Source organism: Thunnus thynnus, chromosome 7 (assembly GCF_963924715.1).
Source record: "Thunnus thynnus chromosome 7, fThuThy2.1, whole genome shotgun sequence".
NCBI classification, from domain to species: domain Eukaryota; kingdom Metazoa; phylum Chordata; class Actinopteri; order Scombriformes; family Scombridae; genus Thunnus; species Thunnus thynnus.
Window position 1 is genome coordinate 3,359,869 of NC_089523.1, and position 22,372 is coordinate 3,382,240.

Here is a 22,372-nt window from a genome sequence, read left to right on the forward strand (position 1 = left end):
CAGATCACAGAGTGTTTTAGAGGTACAGATTATTATTTGATTTAATATTTAAAATGAACTGGTGCACCAGTCATTTTATTGAGATATTGCTGCAGGGGTAGAATATTTCTTTAGAAAGATTACAGCGTGTTTTCCAGGTAGATTAATATTGCAAAGAATAAGTCGTGATCGATGAAGGATGATCGTCATTTTTTGAGGCAAATGAACGGAGTTATCTTCTTTTGTGAAGTAGGCCTGGGTTATTTTATCAAGATAAAATACTTTTTCATCAGTGGCTGGTTATTGATTGCTGCAGATAATGTTTTGCATTATATGATGTTTTGCTCCATCTGCTCCATTTAACATTGAGCAGTGTGTCTGCAGTAGTGTAGGTGGATGAAAGGCATTCTGAGGTGTAGTCCAGCCTGTTGACCTCAAGTAATGATGTGGAGACGGTTCACCTCACAGCGGCTTCATATTGACTGGCACATGTAGAATAACTATAAAACAGTACCAAAAAAAGTCTCCAAAAAGAAGATTAAATGAAAATAAAAATAAAAAAATTAATTGCACAAGTGCATGTTGATGGCTGAGTACTTGAGACAACATATGGCTGGTGGTGCAGTTGGATGTTGGGAGTGTTAACGTGCAGTGTGTGGATGTTGGGGAGCAGATAGCCTACCGAGGCTCAGAGTAGACACAGTCCGCCTGGGAGGCTCTGCTGCCCGGCCGCAGCGTCAGGGCCAGACCGGTGAGAGACCAGAGGGAAAAATCATTCTCTCCTGCTGCTTTCACACATCAAGGGGCTGAGCAACTGTGTGTATGCTGTGTGAGTGTATGTGTGTATGTGTGTGTGTGTGTGGGTGTATGTGTATGTGTGTGTGTGTGTGTGTGTGATTCCAAGAAAACACCCCACTGAGTTCCCCCTCAGAGCTCAGAGCACACTGCACAGGCGCAGAAGGCAGCTCAGTGCTGGAGAAGCTGAAAGGCACTAAGGCAGCCGAACCGACCGACGCACCGACACTTCCCAGCGGACCGCCGCCGCTGCAGCCTCCAGAGTACCGCCGGAAAACAGGCGTTTTCTGGAAACACGTGCGGCCGCTGTGGGAAGGGGAACACCCCGCTGTTTACAGACTGAAGACTGAGCTGCGGTGCACAGGGATGGATTTAAGCAGATGATAGCTGACTGCATGAGGTACAGTAGAGACACGTCTGTGCGGCTGATTAGCACGGTGTAAATTGATTATCTGCTGATTATCTGCTTGCTTGTAAACAGCGCTGTGTGTTTAAGGCGGCTGTGTTAAGGAGAGAGGAGGGCTTTAAAATAGAGTCATCATGTGTGAGGAAAATCAGCCGCGATGATTAGACCACTGCACGACTATCTGATCTGCAAGATTTTAATCTGACAGTTACGGTGGAAAGAAAGTGATAAATGAGTGTGAAGCAGAAATCAACTAGTGGTTGAGAAAATGATAAAACAACGAGCTACTATAACATTTTACAAAACAGCTTTTTTGTCAGTTGAATTTTTTGAACGTTTTTATCGTGATCAAATAATGTTAAAATGTTTGCAGAAGTTACAGATTTGTGCTATATTTGATTATAACCAATTTAATACAACTACTATTATTTTACTTTATTTTATAACAAATAAATAATAATAATTCTTCTTATTATTGTTAAAATAATACTAGCAATGAAACAACAGGTAAGGTTATTTTTTATTTAATTGCTTAAATATTTTACTTGGCAGCTGTTGGTAGTTACTGGCAGGTGAACATAATGAAGTAACGGCGTGGATATTTTTAAAATATATTTTTTTAAATTCTTGTTTTATTTTTATTTTTATTTTTATACGCAGAATGGTGTTGAAGGCTTTCTCTTTCTCTTAAATATTCTAAAGTACTAAAGTACAAGATACGGGTTTTTTTCCCCTTATGGAATAATAAGGAAAAAAAAAACTTGACAGACTGAAGTTACTGTGGGGATGTCTTGACAGTGAGCATCAGAGTTTGTGCTGTCGTTAGATGAAGATTAGATCAGACACCTGCTTTCATCTGTTTCTTCAAGTCATTTTCCCGTGAATCAGTGTTTCAACAGGCTGCAGATCAATAAGTAGTGTCTGACTAAACAGCTGAGCAGCGGTGTTAGAGGATTTATTTTTTACGTAATTTATTCACGTATTTATCTTATAATGTTATTTGTTTATTTAGACTGAATGGTTGATGCTCAGGTCTTGCATCAGTGCTGCAGACACAAAATGGCGGTATATTGAAATGGATTACATTAAGACACACTGTCACAGTAACACGCCTCATAGCTCACACGACAACACACACACACAACTTATATATTTTTCTTAACCTCTCGGGTCTTTTTGCATTTGTCATTTTCAAATTCTGCTGCTCTGCTTTCAGCAGACCTCTTGAAAGGATTTGAATAATCTGGTCATTGCAGAGTATGATGCATAAGGATGGTGGCCAGACCACGTGACTTTCACTAATAACATGGGAAATAACAGTGGAGCTTTATAGCATTAAACATGTAGTTAAATGTGCACCTGGGACAACTATGTTTTAGAACGTCTCAAAACCTAGAAATGCTCAAATTCATCTTCTGTATTTTTCCAGACTTTCCAGACCTGCATAGGAATTTTACTAAGACTGTTCATCAATGCTGCACAGGCATTACTTCTCCTTGAAGCACACAGTCATGTTTAACAAGCAGATTCATTTAAAGCAAACATATCCTGCAGTGTAATCAGCAAGCAAGAACCAGAGTCCACTGAGGATTTTGTACATTTAAACAGATCAGTATTGCAAAATATGAAACCTTATAGACTGCACCTCTGTTTTTATTTATTAACTTCTTTTTTCAGTATGTTGACAAGCATGAATATACCATTGTGTGTGTGTGTGTGTGTGTGTGTGCGCGCGAGCATGTGTCCTGAATAGTTTTCAGATTGGACGTCCAGAGTGACAGAAACAGAAACAGGGTTTTGGCTCGTGCTGCTTAGTTAAACAGGACCAGTGAAAGGCCCAGATGCACACTGTAAAAAAAGGCTCCATGGCTGTTTTCCTGTCAGCTCTTATCTTTATTAGCTTTCACAAATGTCTCCATCAGTTTACACTGGACGCCGCCTCTCTACTTTCATGGCTAAGAGAGTGGCCGCTCTGTGTTTACAGGCCCATAGACCCAGTGTGTAACCCTGAGGACTGAGCAGCGTTGGGGGTTCAGGGGCAGCAACAGGTTTTAGACTGACACACTTCACGCTTTTGGTAGTTTTTGCTTAGATTGGTATTTAGGATAGTTGAGAACAGTAAGAAGTTATAGGAGAACGATTGGAACAAATGATCAATGTGAAATACAGCAGCTAAAACATGACCTGAAAGGGAAATTATAATCAGAATATAAAATATGTCGTCAGTTGAAATGGTTTTAAACTCATGCACAAAAAAAAAAAAGTATTTTACAAAAAATACACATGTAAGTTCGTTTGATGCAGTTCATCTCTCACCAATAGTTCCAGGCTGTATGTAGCATTAAGAAAACAGTCTCTGCTGTCTGGAGCTCGTTTACACCCTCGAGGGTCTGAGGCAGACATGAAGCTCGGAGCAGGAGCAGCAGGATGAGACACAGAGGCAGATGAAGCGGTGTGAAAGACAATCTGCAGTGCTTCTGTAGGTGTGAGAGACAGGAGGACTTATGACTATCAACATAACATGACATGGATGAACCCAAGCTCGCAGTACATTTTGGGAATGAAATTTTAGTTTTTTACTGAATTCCTTTATTGGCTTTGGTGCTTTCCTGTTAAAAATGCAGCTGAAGTTTGAAACTGCTCGTAATCCCTTCCTGATATGGTTTAATAGCTGAATTCAGATTTGCCCTTTGGAACAGGACTTCACTGTACTTCTCATGCATTCTCATACCAAACTACACTCCCAGTTGCATTTTGACCACAGCTATGATCACAGTATGTCAGTGTGATTTGTTGCTAAGGCTTTGATGCAGACTCTCTTCTACGAAGCTGAAATAAAACCCGAGCTTTTGATTTATTTCTGATGCTGACTACCTGTCACAGAGCTAAACAGTTTGAAGTCTGTATGGGCTAAAGTTCACATGAGATGATTATCGGGCGTTCATATTTTGTGGATAAGATGGTACAGAGCAGTAACATTTTTGTGACCGCTACTATTTTTATAGGCATGAATAAATATAAAAATGCTGAACTGATCTGTGTGATGATGTTTGCCCAGCTGAATGGGTATATTATATGTGGTTAAACATTTTGACTGATGCTGGACGACTGAATATTTAATTAAATTATTCTCACGGACAAATGGATACAGATTAAAATAGCTGAAATCTAGAAATCTAAATAGTGATTTTGTATTCCCTATATTTGTATTGATTATATCTAAAATAGTTGAGATCTGATTAGAGATTTTGTATGGTTTATATCTTAATATGTGGGAATGTATTCTGTCAGTATTGAATATTGAAACAATAGCATGCAGGCTAGTCAAGAGAGACGGAAAATGTGCGCAGCAATATTTCAAAATTTAAGTCAACTGAACATGAAACTTTTGTGTTAACTGAATATTAGGTTTCCTTTCATGTTCCAATGAGCCACTTCTACATCCAGTAATAAGCTATTCCAAATACTGCTTGGCTCAAGTTAACACAAGTTATTTTCCACCTTCTAGTGACTTTGCCAGACTTTCTCACCAGCAACAGCAACTAGTGGCTGGACACGCAGTCCAGTCCAATCCAAACAAATGACCTGATTTCAGGGTTCATTACAAACATGTAGTGATGAAGCTGAGCCAGTCATTTATGTGCACAATGGAAAATTTTGTTTTCTACATTTCTTATATGAAATATTCCTTATGGTGAACATATTTGACATCCAGGCTATTTTTAATGGGTCTGTTTTCCTTCATAATACAAGTCAAGTGCAGAAGCTTTTCTAGCCAAATGAATGTAGTTTGTATTGGAAAATGACATTTATAATAAAACATTACAGTTAAATAATTGATATTACTATTTACATTTGAAGGGGTATTGAAAAGGTGTGAGATGATGGTTAGCATTAACATATTAAATTTTCATTACTTACATTGACATTAAACAGAGGATGTGATTTAATTGTCTTTCATGCGAGTAAAAAGGCACAATCATCAGCTGGTGCCTAGATTTATTATAATCTGTGAGCCAGAGCTAACACCATGATCAAATTAATTGATAGTTTAAATTTGAGAGATGTAAATAAATTGCTGAGGGTCATTGAATAGTTATGAGTTATGACTGCAGGTCCTGAGAGTAAATGGGTTTGGACAGATTATTAAATTATGTGTTTTGTTTTGTTTTTAAAGGTAAAATGAATATAAAAATATAAATGCAATTTCTCACATGCAGGTTAACACAAGCAAAGGTACCTTTTCCCACAATTATTATTACTGCACAGTTGCATAATTAATAATTGAGTCGATATTCTCAGTAAAATTGGCATGTAAAGTGAGTGTAGATTAATGTAGATTTTGGAACGATGACATATTCCTAACACTGCTGGTGAAAGTCTAACAGCACTCAGCTCACACTTAGTGGAAAGGGCTAGTGCAGCAACGTAGTACGAGGAGCAGACTACGCGTACATGGAGCAGTGTTCAGGCTCTATACGGCAGTGGTTCTCAAACTTTTTCATGTCAAGGACCCCTAAACTGACACAAATAAGACCACAGACCCCCATCTGATTTTTGCTTTTAAATGTTATATTGCAGAAAGTGTATGAAAGCTATGGCCAAAATAGTCAAACATTCTGTCATTGTGTTACTTATGGATGTAATTATAGTGAAATAAATTATTCCCCTTTTTGCTGAGGACCCTCTGGAGCCCTTCAAGGACCCCTGGGGGTCCCTCACTTTGAAATCACTGCTACAGTATGTGCATTTGAGCAGAGCTTGATGGTAGTGAGGTAACTATATGGTGTATACTGGTTACTATGAGCAGTATATTAGATTCCTTCTGAAACATGTATTATTTGTATTGGAGAGCTTACATTACCTGAAAAGGGACACATGCCAGGTCTGGTCTGCAGCAGACATTCTCTCTGGTTTCACAGCTACTCACTGATAGGTCTGACAGCTGAGTATTTTTCTAATCCTGTAGAGATGCTGCAGGAGAAGGCTTCAGCTGTGACGGATGAATGTGTGAACCGGGTCCAGACCGGCGGGGAGACAGATCTCCTTCCGGACCAGTCACGACTGGGCCTGTCCACAGCTCCCACCATTCCCAGCTCCAATGAGCCCGACCAGGTACACATGAAGACCCCTCCACACAGCAAACACACAGATGCTTCTTATGGCTGCACTTTATAGAAGTTTGTAGATTGTTGAATCATGAATGAATATATATATATATATATATATATATATATATATATATATATATATGTATATAAATCTAAACTTTTTTGTTTACAACGCTACAGAGACAAATGTTTACACTGAAGTGTATCAGACCAACAGCTAAAGCCAGCGTTTCATTGGCTCCTGTGTCTTTCAGAACATTGAGAACATTAAGGTCGTTCTTCATGAGAGGGAGCTGTGGAAGAAGTTCCATGAGGCCGGCACAGAGATGATCATTACTAAAGCAGGCAGGTTAGTAAAGCAGCAAACACATCATTTACCAGTCATGGTACAGTCTAGACCCAAAGTTTGGGAAACCATCATAAATGTTTAAAGATAAAATATTGGACACAAGACTTTTATTTATAATTTAAATGTTTGTAATCCACCTTTAAAAAGGTTTTTGCATGTGCTAAGGAGAGTGATGACATTTGAGTGTATGTGTGCTTACTTCTTAATTCCATAATTAGAAATGACCTCATTAATAAATAATCAGGTAATCAGTCACACCTCCTCTGAACTCTTTAAATATGTTCAAAGTTGCTACATAATTCTATATTTAAACAGAAATAGTGATGTGGTAACTAGTAGTCTTCCCACTAAGGAAACTGTTTCATTCCTTTGTTGCCAAGAAGTCAAAAGAAACCAGGAACACACTGCATATCTTGTTGGTCACATAATATATTAAAAGCCTCTCATATTTTACATCACAAAAACACAGCGTTTGTGGAAAAATACAGAGAAAGTGATATTCAAGTGATGGATTCATTACGTAAAATGAATATCATACCTTTCTGTGACCATCTGTTTAGACAGCTAATAGTAACATATAGCAGTTATAACTTTGCCTTTCAGGAAGAGACAGAGAGTTCCTGCAGCAGTGAGTACATAATTGAAAACACAAATGACTGCTCGGCTTGTTGGATTTAATGCGACCTGAGGATTAGATAGTGAGGCCTTTGGACATTAACCAGAGAATGAGTACACTCTCAAATCGACCTCCGCCTCTCATTCCTCATGGGATGTTTTTTTTTTCCAGTAAAAAAATGTAAAAGGTCACCACATTTTTTCCTTAATGCTGCATAACGCTAAGAGATGGGCTTTCCCTTGTCCAGCTGATAAAGTGGGCTCTGAATCCTTAAAGCCCTTTGAAGGGCTGTGCAGTGGTTTAGCTATGCAGCTGTGCTGGGAAACCTGTCTGGGTTTACCTACAGTCAGTCTGCAGCAGACTCTCTGAAGGTCACAGACAAAGTGGCTTCATTCCTTCAGGAGTGACAACTCTGAAAATGAACTCACGCAAAATGATATCAACACCAGACTGAATTATTCAAGCATGTCATGTATGAATAGTGCATTCACTGTGTTATCATGGCAGAAGACATTTGGTAATGTTGAACTGTTAGCAAGGATCGTGTTGTAGTAGTTCAGTAAAACACAGTAAAACACTATATTAAATCTGACATCTGAGCTGGCCAATGTTTCAGTGCATGGCTATGTGAACCTGTCATATCATTCTGTATAGTTTTTGAGTAAAGTGAGACTAATTTCTGGTGATACTCTGATAATCTTTCAAATATTAATCACAGAGCAGACAAGGAAATTTTAAAAACAGAATAATTTAGGCTGAAATTATCCTTGAGTGCTCTCAATCTTAGTTAAGTCATCATTTCAGTTCTCATTGATTACTTCAGTCTAATCTGTGCAAAATGTTTGATACTGTCAAATTTATGATGCCACCCAGGACATCACTGACAGGTTAGTAATCAGAGTCAGATCATAAATCATAAAACAGAGACTTAATTATCTATTTGATCACATCACAAACCAGTGCTGGTGAGAAAGATGTTAGTGCAATAAGAGAGAAAATATGGCAAAAGCACATCTCAAATGATATAAAATTCCAAATTAAATATCAACTAAATATACAACAACAACCAGTCTCAAATTGGGTTCTGCTTGATAAGAGAGTCAAATGTCTGGACAAAACAAAACAAAGCCAGAGTCAGCCAAGCCTCAACATCCTACATAACAAAATCTTAAAATAAAATTCAAAAACAATAGGCAAAATCAAAGTGAGATGACATTAAAGCTATTTTTATCATGATTATCATGCAACGTCATCCTAAAACCAAATCAAATTACAAAAAATTCAGACTGATCTTTTTTTAGGTGAGTAATCAAGCCAATTTGCAGGAGTTTTATATTTTTACAGAAACTGTATGGTCCCAAGAACTGAGCCCTGAGGAACAACACAACAAGTTTGTGTAGGAGAACAAGCACAAGTTCAAACTGAATTGTTCTACAATGGAAACCATACTGGTGTCATATAAACCCAGGCAAGCACTTGTTTACCACAGTATGTTTGGAAAGTCTGCAGGATTACATTACTCAGAAGTTAGGTAATATGACATAAGATAACTCCACCCCCGAGACTGAAATTTTCTCTTCTTAGCCACTGACAAAATTACTTGTATTTACATTTTACTTTATTTGCAATTTGCAAATAGAGTAAAATGGATATGTTGACATTTTTTCAAGTTTGTGTCAAAACATTAGTCAAGTGCCTATATAAACACAGTAATGGGTCTCATTCTTACTGTTCACATTGGCCATTACAGTCTCTCAACTGTTTTTCTTTAAATAATTAAATTAATAATTTCCATGTTAATAGTTTGTGAGATTTTAGGATTCTTGTCAGCAAGAGATCAGCCATGTTGCTGTGTTTTTACTGACTGACTTAATGTCTTGGGCACATGTAGATATGTTCTCCCCTTAATGTTCTGCATAGTTATCTGACCCTTAGTCCCATATCCTGTTACAACATAATACAGTTAATGCCACATTTGACTGATCAGATTGACTAGATGATATGTTAAACATAGCATTGCCAGTGGCAAACCACAGCTGAACAGCAACAAACACCAGAGCAGAGAGAGTAAGTCACATCCTGGTCTTATTTATTTTCATCATTCACATTTTACTTGTCAGCTCATGAAGGAATGCAATACTGATGGAGACAGATCTATCAATTAGCATTTAGTTAATTGATTCCCAACATTTTTGGCTTTAAAATGAAGCAGCAGTATCTGCTTGCGACCATTCCTCACAACTTGGATTTGTCTACAAGTTCTGAGAAATTCAACCAAAGAGTGATTTTCCTTTTCCTCTTGTTATATTTAAATAATTTTAGAGGGCTGTAGAAGTAAAATTAACCAGTGCTCAACAAAAGGAAGCAGGGATTAAAAATTTAAAAATCAGAAAAAGATTCTCTGATTTATTTTGTGCATGGCACAAAGTCAGTTTGTTGTGTCAGTAATCTTAGAATCCTTCTAATCTATTTTCTGGTTTAGATCATTTGGTTAGACTTGGGGCATGTCTCACTGTGCAGCTGTTTTCAGTGACCACATACAGTATTAACTATTAAATCTTTAAGCAAAATATTAACACAACTAAAAGAAATTATTACGCAGATTGTACAAACAATCCTTTTGTAAGAGAAGAAGGAATAGAAATTGCAAGGGGGGGAGGTAATGCATTGTGTCTCTTGAAAAGATAGTGTAATAGACGATGGTGGAGTCATTATGCTGTTCTGTGTGGAACACGGGAAAAGTGGATGCAGTGTAGAGCGAAGACCAGGCTGAAGTGACAGTGTTTGATCTGCAGGGTTTTGAGTTTGATGCAAGCAAAAAGCTTTTCAGAGTGAGGGGTGACATGGACACTTCATAGACATGTCAAAATGTTATATGTATCATTTTAAACATTAAATGATAAATGAACTGTCAGTTTAAACTGCCGATAGTCAGGATCACTTTTGTTTTAAAATGTTTTCATCCACATCTAAAGGCAGCGGAAATTTAAACTTTGTGCATGTGTGATGTTGTTTTTGAGGACTTCAAAAGTATTTGGACAGAAAGATTAATTCAAAAACCTTCAGCACTATATTAAATGTCCTAATAAACAGACTTCAAACAGACTGAGCTGATCTGCATCAACAAATTCTTGCTAATTAATGACATGCTCTTTGTGCCTGATATAAAATCTCAGTTTGCATCATTGCAAGTCTTCCTTGAAAAGATACCATTTTCTTACACTCTGGATGTAGCAAATTGTGTCATAATAGATCAGAATTGCAAGAAAGAGCATTTAGACACAAAAACTGTGTTCTTGTGTTTTATGTTCCAAAATATTCAAATCATTTTGAAATGCATCAAAAAGCCCCCAAAAATAGTTTTCCTTAAATTATTAGTATTTTATGATTTTACATTGTAAGTATACTGAACTCCCTGCATCAGTGCACATTTACTTAAGATTGAATTGAAAAATGTTCAAAAACAATAACGCATTTCAGAGCATGATGATATCCTCAGATGTTACCAATCTTAAGGTTATCACCAGATGCTCAAGTTGTCTTATGTACCAAGGGAAGAAGGAGTACAGTTTAGGCTCTCAGGCTCTATACTCTTAACATGTGAGGAAGGTCAGTGCATAGGTGGTAGGGGAAGAGGTGCAGACCCTGAGCCAGCACCAGACCATCACCCCCTGGGATCCCACATTTTCCCAACACTCCAAGATCAAACTGGCTCAGTCCACTCCCATGCAGCACCTAGCTGAGCTTAGAAGACTTGTTATTGTGAGTGTCATTGCCCAGGCCGTAATCCTCCCTCTTCAAAGCACCCAGCGCAGCTCTTCCCTCACTCTCCCTCTTTGTACACAGCCCGTCAAGTGAGCAGCGGCGGGTTGATAAGAGGAATCCGGCGCCCACAATAGGCCGCGTCTACTAGGTTGTAGCGCTTCATCATCCCCCCCAACGCTCCTTTTGATCTTTCCGTGGTACTGGAGATTCCCAGAGAAGGAATGGATCACTGAAGGGCCTAAACATGTGGGATTGTTAAGAGAAACAGCTGGCTGGGCACAGAAACACACACACACACCCTGACACTGATATCATACACACACTCTCCGACTTCCATTTCTCATGCTCCCCTTAAACTCACTCACTTAGTCACACCAACATATGTATATGTATGCCTTCATTTTGTCTGCCTTTGAAGAGTTGCAATACCTACAGTATGTTTTTGTTTTATAAATGTAGCATGTTTTATCAAATGTATCTAAGAACATAGACAGACACATAGGCAGCCTGATGACAGGACAGCAATGAAAGGAACTTTGCTACACACAGACTACAATAAGGGTAAAATCACAATGAATGTTATATTCCAATATCAATATATCTCATAATACAGTATATTTTTTGGTGGAAAACCAACTGATTTTTACGGATAAAATAACCAGTTGCAAGTGACAGTCTTTGGCAAATCCAGAGAATGAAATGCTTGAAAAACCAAGGTACTTCATCACAATGATGCAAAAATCCAATACTGACATAAAGCAGCTCTACTGAATACTGTGCAATATTGCGCAGTTTGGCCAGAGATATGAAAGGTATAGCTGCACTGGTATAAACAGTACAGCAAAATGTCATATGGTTGACACATTTCTATAGTCCATAAGAATATGTCATGAATGTTTGTGCTTTCATTTTTTTTTATTTTATTTTTTACATTTTTGTCTTCATTGGATTGGACAGTAAAGAGGCATACATAAAAACAACAGGAGAGAGTGGGTATGGCTGGAATTGAACCGTGGCCATTGTGGTTATGTATACACCTTAACCACCTGCCTAGAAGTATGTCCAATTGTGCTGTTATTATCCCTTAAGTGCTGCTGCTAATTTGACAAGAACAAGACAAACATCCTATTACAATGCATTTTCTTGAAATACTTTTTAGTGCTGTCACTTTTTCTTTAAAATTCAAACTACTGTTCAAATGAGAAAAAAAATGATATTCATTCTGCAATTACCTGCTTGAATTCAAAATGCTTAGTGTATAAGCACAACAGGTTGTGCATTGACTCCAGCAGGGAGTATACATAAAATGCACTGCATGCCCTGTTGCCCTATAAGTAAGGTACCTATTGTTGTTATTTATGCTAATATAAAATGGTGAAAACCAATGAGCCATGCTGGATGGATAATCATGATACCAAACCATCTGCAAAGTAATGTGTGGAGGGATTTTGGAATCAACACCACAGTTAATTTTTTTTTACATAATAGCTGTTTGCTCACTTTGTAAAATGCAACTGTCTTATAGTAAAGTTAGCTTGTCACTCAAGTGAGGCAGCAGAGGTATGTAACATGATGGAACCTTGTTAATTTTACTATGTGGTTTATGATTATGCTTGGTGGGTTACATTCAAATTCATTCAAACAGATTACTTGTTACATGACTTTTGAAAAAGTAGCAGTTCTACTACTTTTTCAACAAAAAAACAAAACAAAAAATTATCTTGAATGCTTGTTAATGCTGTTTTGGTAGCAACATATATAAACAAGGCTGGGGCAATCAACAATTAAGACTTGAGAAGTACAGTTTAAAATAAAATAATAAAATAATTAGTATAATGATTTAGGTGGTATTTGAAGGCATCAGTGTACTTCAAATGAAGTGGTTGTCATTTGTCGGTCGTCTAACAGTATCTGAAACCGGCATTCTAATGGCAGTATAGGTGTGGCTGTGTCCAACAATTTTAGAACTTTTAGAAACAGACAATCTGACAATCCTTGCACTTTACATAACAATTGACCAGGTGTGTCGAGGTTTGAATGTAGGCAGGATTTAAACTTATATTTCATGCTTTCTTGTCCAAAAATGTGCACATTTATCCTACTATTGTACATTGTGTCCCATACCTCTCTATGACTGCAGGCTTTATGCCAATCTTTTGAATGCAACCATTTGGAACTGGTACAAACACTTTGGCCTTTACACATGGTCGGATAATTCTTTGTATGAGGTAGTTCATTTGAAGCATACTAAAGCCTTAAGAGCATACATAATTCTAGGGCCAAGCTAAATAATCCAAGAAACATTTTGACATTGCAATATTCATTTGTACAAGAGTGTGGCACATTCATTTTGTCAGTCTGGCTGGATAGACTCATATTCACGATTTGAGTGAAAAGCGAGCAGCAGCACAGCCCTCCACTAGGTAGTTATGGCCATATTATACAAATCCAAGGCCCACATGTGTTGACACAGGCCTCCATCTGCTCTGTCTGTGTTGTGAGTGGTGCCAGAGATGAGCAGAGGTCTGTTTTGAATGTTCCTCTAAGATTAACCCGTCTTTCAGCGAGGATGATACCGGGACTGATCTCTCCTACTGATTGGATTTGAAGCCTGGGAGAGAGATTTAAATTACCTGCCCTCAATCCCCCTCCCCTCTCTCTCTCTTACGTGAGGGAGTATTTACAGTAACATGATCAGATGGTGTCAGGCACTATGAGCCTTTGAAGAAGGGCATTTGCACCAATCGGAACAGCAAGTATGAAGATATGGATTTTGATGCTACGCCGTCCTCTCAGAAAGCATGCAAGGCTTTCATGACTGTGTGCTCCAATGTTTGAATGCGTTGCCATAGACAGCACCCACAGATAAACTGCAGGCCCTTTTGACTGTAGTCTCTTGAGCAATGACGAGTCTGCTGTCTAAACTGTTGTCCGATCTGGGGTGCCATTAAAAACCACTTAGGGCTTTATAAGGGGGCGCAAGCGAAATTTCCTTTGGCGCAGATGGGATGAAAAAGTTTTTAGTTTCTCAGAAGAGGTCAGGAAAGGTAGCTCCCTTCATGTGTTTTACGGCCTTGAGTGCTATATTAGCATATTCTGTCTTGTAGTCTCAAGGCATTTAAAAGATGAAAGATAGAGCGTGTTCCCATACTTTTTATGGCGTCTCAGTATCACAAGTATGAGAGGATTTCAGTCCTCTCTTAAATAAATGCCTGTGGGGAGACAAGTTATTACCAGGCTGGAACATGGGAAATTTTGACAATAAGGTTGACATCAAGAAAATGATTGTAGAAGGTTTGGCAAGTGGGTCTGATTCCGTAATGTGCTTAAAGGGGGTTATCTGTGTAGAAGTAGGTCTCATCCACTTAATGTTCAGGTAAAGGTTATTTCAGGTTTTAGAGAAGGCAGCTTCTCACCCTACTTGTCTCTCAGTCCCATGATCTCGACCTTGCTCATCCCAATCCCTTAAGAACATCACTGAGCTGCAGTCAGTGAGTTAATCAGATCTTCATCTGCACAATCCGTGACGATACTACACTTGTCCTACACACACACAAGAATCCTTTCTTAAGAAGAAGATCAGTGCAGAGTACAAAGTACAGACCCTTGATAAAGGCAGAATTTTATTAGTCCTTGAAATGGGCTACAGACAAAAAGGCTAAGAGGTTAGCTTCGGTTGGGGTTAAAGACTACAAGTTTGAAAATGAACAAAATCTGGGGCTGTGGATTTAGAAAGAGTTGAGGTTGCCAGACCTCTGTAGCCCGCACCTCATCTCTGCTTGAGACTAGCAGCACACGCAAATCTCTAACTGAACTGTTGGCAGTCAAGTTGCATTGTGGGTAATATAGGCACCAAGGTTTGACAAGAAAGACGAATGCGTGGAATAACAGACAACATCTCTAGTTCTGCTGCATCGATTTTGATCATTTTTTTTGTCCATTGTGAGTCTGACTATGGAAGTGAAATGCTAAATTGGTGGAGTACTCTTTTAAGGCCAATTAAAATGAACTTATTTGTGTGGTTGACATCAGTTTTTTACATAATATATTACAGTGCTAAAACACCAACGCCAAATAACGTCCTCTCTAACAGTTTCTTTTTACATTGTTCAACAGGAGGATGTTTCCAAGCTACAAGGTCAAAGTGACAGGGATGAACCCCAAAACCAAGTACATCCTACTAATTGATATTGTTCCGGCTGATGACCACCGCTACAAGTTCTGTGATAACAAGTGGTAAGTTTCAAAGGCCACAAGTGAATCTGACTGTTTCCCCAAGGCAGAAGTCAAAGAGACTTAAAGCTAGACTATAGACCTTTTGAAAGACAAAATAAGGTATTCTTCCCCATAGAAATAAAAATTGCATTCATGAGAATTAAATAACACTCTTTCTCAATTCAGTACACTTTTGCTGCTACAGCTTTACCTTTTCTGCAATGACCAGTAGCTTGTGGTGGCTAATGTTAGCTTGTCAAAGATAAAGAAGAATTAAACATACTGTACCTCACCAGTAGACATGTTTGTTGTTTCCCACTTGTGGTCCTATTCCATTCGCTCGCAGTGAAGTTGCTTAATGATGTCTTTAAAGCAACTGACTGAAGAGAATCTTGGGGAATGAAGATTTGAATGAAAAATTTCTGTGTGCCATAATGCTGTACTTGCCACCTGTTGCCACAGTGGCCACTGTTCAACAAACATTGCATAGTCTATTAATACCTCAGCCGAGTATCCCTAGGAATTAACTCGATATCTTGAAACAATCACCTTCTATGTCCAATGCCACTGTTGACTGCCAATGTAGGAAGTTGTGTGCAAAGTAAGGGAAAGTAAGGACGCAGAGATCAGGGTGGTGAATGGGCATACAGTACATGAGCATGGAGTTCGTGCCCTGCACTTTTATTAATCCTAACACAGATCTTTCTCTAACTTTAACAAAGTGTTTTAGTTGCCTAACCCTAAGCATACTCTAATTTTAGTTGCTTGACCTTAACTATACACTGAATTTAACCTAATGTTACAGTTGCACCTTAACCATACCCTCTTTTCCATAACCTTAACCATACCATAGTTGACAAACACAGATAACATAGAAAGCATATTGTAGGTTAGAAAATGTATGTATGTCAGGGTTTCTATCATGTTGCTTCCCAGTCATGAAGAGGTAATCATTACACCTTAGCCAGTGATAATTACACCATGTTGACAACTTTGCTTGGGTAGAAAACATAAGTCTGGCAAAGTTCTCAATAATACATAAATCACAAAATTGTCTTTTCACATTTTTTCATTCACATTGTGTGTTACAAATACATTTTTTGCCTGTTAGAGAGACAAAACCTAACACACAGTGAATATACTGTATGCCATGAACCTTAGTGTGTAGAACCATAGGTCAAAGGCCAAACTGTGACACTGACCTTCTGCTCCTTTCTTCCATCCACAAACATGGCCATTCATGAGACAGAGCAACTTTATGTACTTGCTGCTTCACTGATGCCTATATTGGGTAAATATACCCTTTAAAAAAAGGCTTAGTTAATCAAATAATCATAATCCTAGTATCCACCAAAGATGCATTGCTTTCAATAAAATACTCTGAAATACACAATTTTTCCACATAATCACAACAGAAAATCAAATCAGCTTGACACACTAGCCAAACATTAAAGTAGGCCAATCAGTCGTGTTTTCTCTTTTTAATTCTACATGCATATCTCAGTTATTGTACAAGAGTAGATCATATCAGGCTGGTGTGGTCTCATGACTACCTTTTAGTGCAGATCATCATTGACTACAGCTCTTTACTGCAGGGCACTGGCAAGATGCTTGTTATAAAGAAAAAAATATCGCTGGACGGTACTCAGTATTTCTCCAGTTGATCCTGTATCTGGAGGCAATGACATTGCAGTCCTCCATCCATCAGTGTGACATAAGAGTTGGCACTGTCTTCCTACCATGGGTGGACAAGAAAGTTTTGCCTAGAAAAGCTCAAAAGAACACATACATAGTCTCTGGCAGAAAGATGTCATTTTATAGCCATTTGTTTCTGTTCATGTGGCATGGCCTAGAGTTGGTGGGTTCTGGTGTTTCTCAGCAACACCTTCGAGAGGCATAATTAGTAATGATGTTTTAGCAGAGGCCACTGCCTTCCAGTCTAAGGGATTTCTTACAAAGAGCTGAGAGCAGTGGACTTCAAAGCCTCTATATAACTACATTATGGTAAGGGACACTTAGTTAACATGGTGACAGGAAAGGACAGTTTTAGTTAGTCATGTTAGATTAACGGAGACACAGAGGTATTTCCTGTATGTTGGGTGCCACTGGATCTTAAAGGCAGCTACATATAACAGAGTTTTTTCTTTCTTTATCTCAGTTTATACTGCATGTATGTCTCAATGTGTTTTTAGGATGGTGGCTGGCAAGGCCGAGCCAGCAATGCCAGGGAGACTCTATGTGCACCCTGATTCCCCTGCCACTGGAGCTCACTGGATGAGGCAGCTGGTATCGTTTCAGAAGCTCAAGCTTACAAACAATCATCTGGACCCTTTTGGGCATGTGAGTACCTACAGAGAGAACCTCTCTACCTTCCACGACTCAAGACCTCGCCAAAGAGAGGGATCATGTATTTGCAAACTATCTTATTTGCTACTTTGCCATCTTTCCAGTTGATTATGTCAACATATTACTCACCAATTTAATTGCTGAAATATGGTGTTAAAAAGTGGCCTTAATAACCTGTCTGACTCATGTTGCTTGTTGCTTAAGCTGTGTGGTTTTAATGTTCCCAGATTTTAGCAATTTAATTGGTGAGTAATATGTTAACATGACAAATAAGTTGCTACATCTCCATATCTCTCCAATACATCTGGTGACTATCATCCAGGATCTTGGAATAATGGACAAAACTACTAAAAGAAAAACTGTGTCGTAAAAAAATATAGCTGAATTTTCCATTTAGTATTCGGGAAGTACTTAATTCTCATCTGAGTCAATTCCATTATCACATCTAGTGGAGTTCAATACGACTATGAGTCTAAAGCCACACCAGTGGTTCTGTGAGTCTATATAAACTCCATTGTAAAGAAAACCAAGGTCTTACAGGGATAAACCAAAGTGTTGGACAAATTGCAGTTTTGACCTGATGATGGCACTGGATGAAAAGTCAGGGGATCACCAAAGTTCACAAGCACCATTGTAATCAACCCATAAGACATTTTTATTGAAAAGTGTTGCCCCCCCATGTGTGTTAATGGAGTGGACAAAATATTATGAACACTATTCAATATAATGCACCCCAGTACACCACCACCACCCACTACGACCTCAATAATAAACATAAAGTAGAATTATCACCTTTTTGACAATGTCAATAAAAACTGAAAATGTATAAGCCTCATAAATGTAGAATTTACTATCTTTCATATTGTCTCATATGTACACTATGCAGACTAGCACTTGATTTGCTCCCTTTTATTTGCCCATTTTATTACAGCTGTCCCAAGACCTGATAGGCTTCCCACAGGGTCGCTTCAAATTATGTAATATAGGCTACAAAAATCATTTTCATTCACAAAAACAAACAAATAATTTGTGCCAATCCATCTTGTAGATATTTCACTGAATACATTAAAATTTTTGACCCGCTGGTGGTGCTAGATGAAAAGTCAGGGCATTATCAAAGTCATTAGGATTCATCCTCTGGCATTATAGGTAACTGTAACAAATTCTATGGCAATCCATCCAATATTTGTCAAGACACTTCACAAAAAACAAAAAAATGTCAACCTCCTGGTGATGCTAAAGGAAAGGTCAGGGGATCGCCAAAGTCTACAGAATTTGTTCTCTGGGGACCATGAATGTCTATACAAAATTTCATGATAATCCTTTGCATAGTTGAGTCCAATTTTTTTGATTAGTTGATGATCTGCCTCATACTATACAGTTAAACTAGCATATTAGTCAATACATAATGCAGAACATAAAAATGTCTCAACAAGTGATTGTGAAACAGTTACCTATTTCTAAAACTCCTTGTGCTCCCAATGCAAGTTATTTATTTCAACTATGCCTGTCCGGAATGACATTTAAAAACAAAATATTGCAGAAATTTTGTGAAACTCGCAACTGATCAACCATTTGTCAAAGACAAAAATCTCATCCAGTGTCATAAATAGAGCAGTGAGATGAAACTGTGAAACATACAGCCAGTGAAATTCGGTTCATGGATGTGCAGACATCAAAATCACAAAGCTGTTTTCACAGGCATATTTCTGAACGAAAGGTGAAAGAAAGCAAAGGAGTGTGTAAGATAGAGAATGTGCAGAAAGAGAGAGGCAGAGGCTACAGAGGGAGGTGAAGAGTGTGACTGTGGCAGCGCTCCCCAGGGGGACTCTGGGATAGCTTGTCTGAAGCCATCCCATCAGTGGGCGGGCTCATTAGGTTCATAACCTCTCAGATCAGTGGCGGGGCCTGCTGTCAGATTGAGTTGAGTGCCTGGCCAGTGATAAGGGCGAGTAATGAGGACAGAGCAAGTTAGAGGCCAGGCAGAGCCCAGATGACGCCTAGACCAGGAGGTGTGTAGAAAGGCAGTGCTTCTCAAAGTGGAATGAGGGAAATCCCATTCATTACAAATTATACTGATTATAGAATGTGTTAAAATAATGTTTTTTCTGCACTAGTACTACCCTCTATGTATGCTATCATGCAGACTGTTTTAGAGTTCATGACTAAATTACAGCTACATTTTCCCATATAGGGACTTGTCAAGATGACCTTTCGAATGCAGGTCTGTGTCCTAATGAGTCTATTTGGGGGTCCATACCAACAGTTTGAAAATCTGAGGTGCACAGAGTTGTCTTTTCCTTGTGGAGTCAGGTTCTCCAGGAGGCACCATTGCATGGACACTATGCTGTGGAATCAATGATCTTTGCTCCACAGTAGATTTTTTTTTAGAAAACCTATTGGTCTAGAGGTTCGTCAAATCTATGACAATCATTCTGCAGTTTACTGATGGTAAACAGATGTTAGTGAGCTGGGACAAATCAGGCACTGTTAGCCAAGAGATGTTCCAAGTGATCTTCATTTCAATGGAACTGATTTGTTTCATACAATAGTGATGGGGTGGTGTCAGAACAGTCCAGAGCATAGACTGTAAGAAAAATAATGCCACCGTGACGTCACCCGTTGGTTTGTGGATTCCCCTTCTGAAGCCTCGAGTTTGCATTTTGACTGTTGCCATCTTGGATTTTTTGTGCCAGAAGTGACCATATTTGGACGAGAGGGTGGAGCTGACCCTAACGCTAGCTGCTAGTTTGGTTAGCACGTTGCATTTATAGTCTATGGTTAACTGTGACAATGCTAACGCTAATTTTTGCCAGCAAAAAACAGGCTTAAAACCATTAAAACAAAATGTACTTACCAGAAAAAAATGGAACAGCCGACTCCATAGAGGTTGCTTTAGTACAACCAAACGCTGAACAAGAATTTTTTCAGTGACCAAATGTTACAATTAACTTTCATGAACTCAAAACACACTGAAATAGCTACAGCTACAGCTACACGCACGCTCACGCCCACGCCCACGCCCACACCCACACCCACACTCTGTTAATGCCATGGTTATGCCATGGTTAGTAACCTAACCAATGTTGTCGCTGTGATAGTGACTTGCCTGTGACGGCACCTGTCACTCAAAGCAGCCACGCCCTTAATTATGCATAACTTTAAGCCTTAACAAAATTTAAAAGGGTGAGTTTGATAAAAATTCACCCCCTGTACAGTTGTCATGAATGGGTAATTAGCTATAGAGACCAAAACGTTTTTTTGTACCTGACTGTAAACATGTTTATTTCTGCTGTAAAGTTGGACATTTTAACATGGAGGTCTGTGGTGATTGACTCACTTTTAGAGCCAGCCTAAGTGGCCATTCGAGGAACTGCAGTTTAGGCACTTTTGTGTTGGATTCATTTTTCAGACCCTGAGGTTGCCACTTGGTCCAAAGTCATTGATAATGATCATTAACCCTGCGCAAACACCTGATGCTTAAGTATGATGGTCATTCAGGCCGGTATCCCTCAGAATTATGTCTACATTAGACGATTCTGCACCTTGCAAATTATGTCCAATGCCAACGCTCTCTGCCAATGCAGGAAATAGCATGCTTTTTATGTAGCAATGCAGACAACTCTTCTATTTACCATTACTACAATCTGTCTCTATCCTTAACCATACATGAGTTTCCATGTACAGATACTGTAGAAAAAAAACATTTTAAAATGTTGGCATTGGATGCTACGTGGGGATTTGCAGATTCGTCCAATGTCAATGTTCTCAAGCGATGGGGTTGGGTCATTATGTGCTATGATAATAAAATAATACTTGTCTTTTCAAGAACTCCACTCCAAGCATACATCAGTTGAAGCAAATAATCATGTGTGAATGTTTTTATATCACGGGAGATGAAAGCAAATGCCTTCTTTAGCTCTTCAGTGATCTGAGGCTTCCCTGATCACTGCCTTCAGACAGTCACCCAAGAGTCTCCAGTATCACCCTCAGACAGCAGCCAGACAGCAGAGCAGACAAAGGTCAACAGAGAGCCTCTGGTGAACCAGCCAATAGCTTATCACTGTCTCCAGCCTGCCTCAGCAACAGGAGCATGTGAGCGCGGGGCCATTCGGTGTTCAACCTGAGCCTAGCTCCCTGTGCCCTGTTCAACCTTTGCCTCTCTTTGGGAGCCCCCTGGAGGAGAAGGCTCCTCAGGAGAGTGTCTGGCAAATGAGAAGGGGAGCCGAGGTGCAGAGCTTGATGCTTATCGGCCCTGACAGAGCTGGACTAGTGATGACCCTGCCCTACTGTTGCTAACGCTTCGCTGGGCACAGCACTAGGCTGCGGTGAGCAGACCAATGCTAGTGAGCTGACCTACAGCCACCCAAACAACCTAAACACTAAGTGCAGCTAACACATGCTAGCTGCTTTACTAATACACAGCACTCAGATTCCAGATCAAGAGTGATGGAGATGAAAGATGCACAGAAGCTGTTCACTGAACTAATTGATATTAAGAACTTTGTAGTTGAAAGGCTCTACTTCAGTGTGGAATTCAGCAGGGAAAATGCTGCTGATCCTGCCATTCTCAGGCTAAAAGTTTCACGTTCCATATATTTATTTACATTGCTTATAGTAGCACTGCATATCTACAGTATGATTGTTAGCTGTTAAAATAATTCACCTTGTTTTCAGGCTAAGTATTTGTCTAAGAGCAGTAATAATATGAATGTGCTTATGCCTTCAAAAGCATAAACACACCTATTAAACAAAGTTTAAGTTAATTGCATGATTTTAGGTGTCTCAGA

At 38.9% G+C, this 22,372-nt stretch overlaps 1 protein-coding gene across 2 annotated transcripts in view; it reads left to right on the forward strand.

Annotated features, from left to right (window-relative positions):
- The first annotated feature begins 240 nt into the window (after nucleotides 1-240).
- The window catches only part of tbx4 (T-box transcription factor 4), a 28,459-nt gene continuing 6,327 nt past the window's right edge, over nucleotides 241-22,372 (forward strand). Inside the window, exons 1-5 of one of the 2 annotated variants that reach the window (XM_067593825.1) lie at nucleotides 241-1,174; nucleotides 6,150-6,295; nucleotides 6,546-6,640; nucleotides 15,138-15,257; nucleotides 17,429-17,576. In XM_067593825.1, coding sequence (XP_067449926.1) covers nucleotides 6,152-6,295; nucleotides 6,546-6,640; nucleotides 15,138-15,257; nucleotides 17,429-17,576 — 507 coding nt within the window. In that variant the 5' untranslated portion in view covers nucleotides 241-1,174; nucleotides 6,150-6,151. Of the gene's footprint in view, nucleotides 1,175-2,877; nucleotides 6,296-6,545; nucleotides 6,641-15,137; nucleotides 15,258-17,428; nucleotides 17,577-22,372 lie in introns of those variants that run through there. The other variant, XM_067593824.1, reaches the window with a different exon arrangement.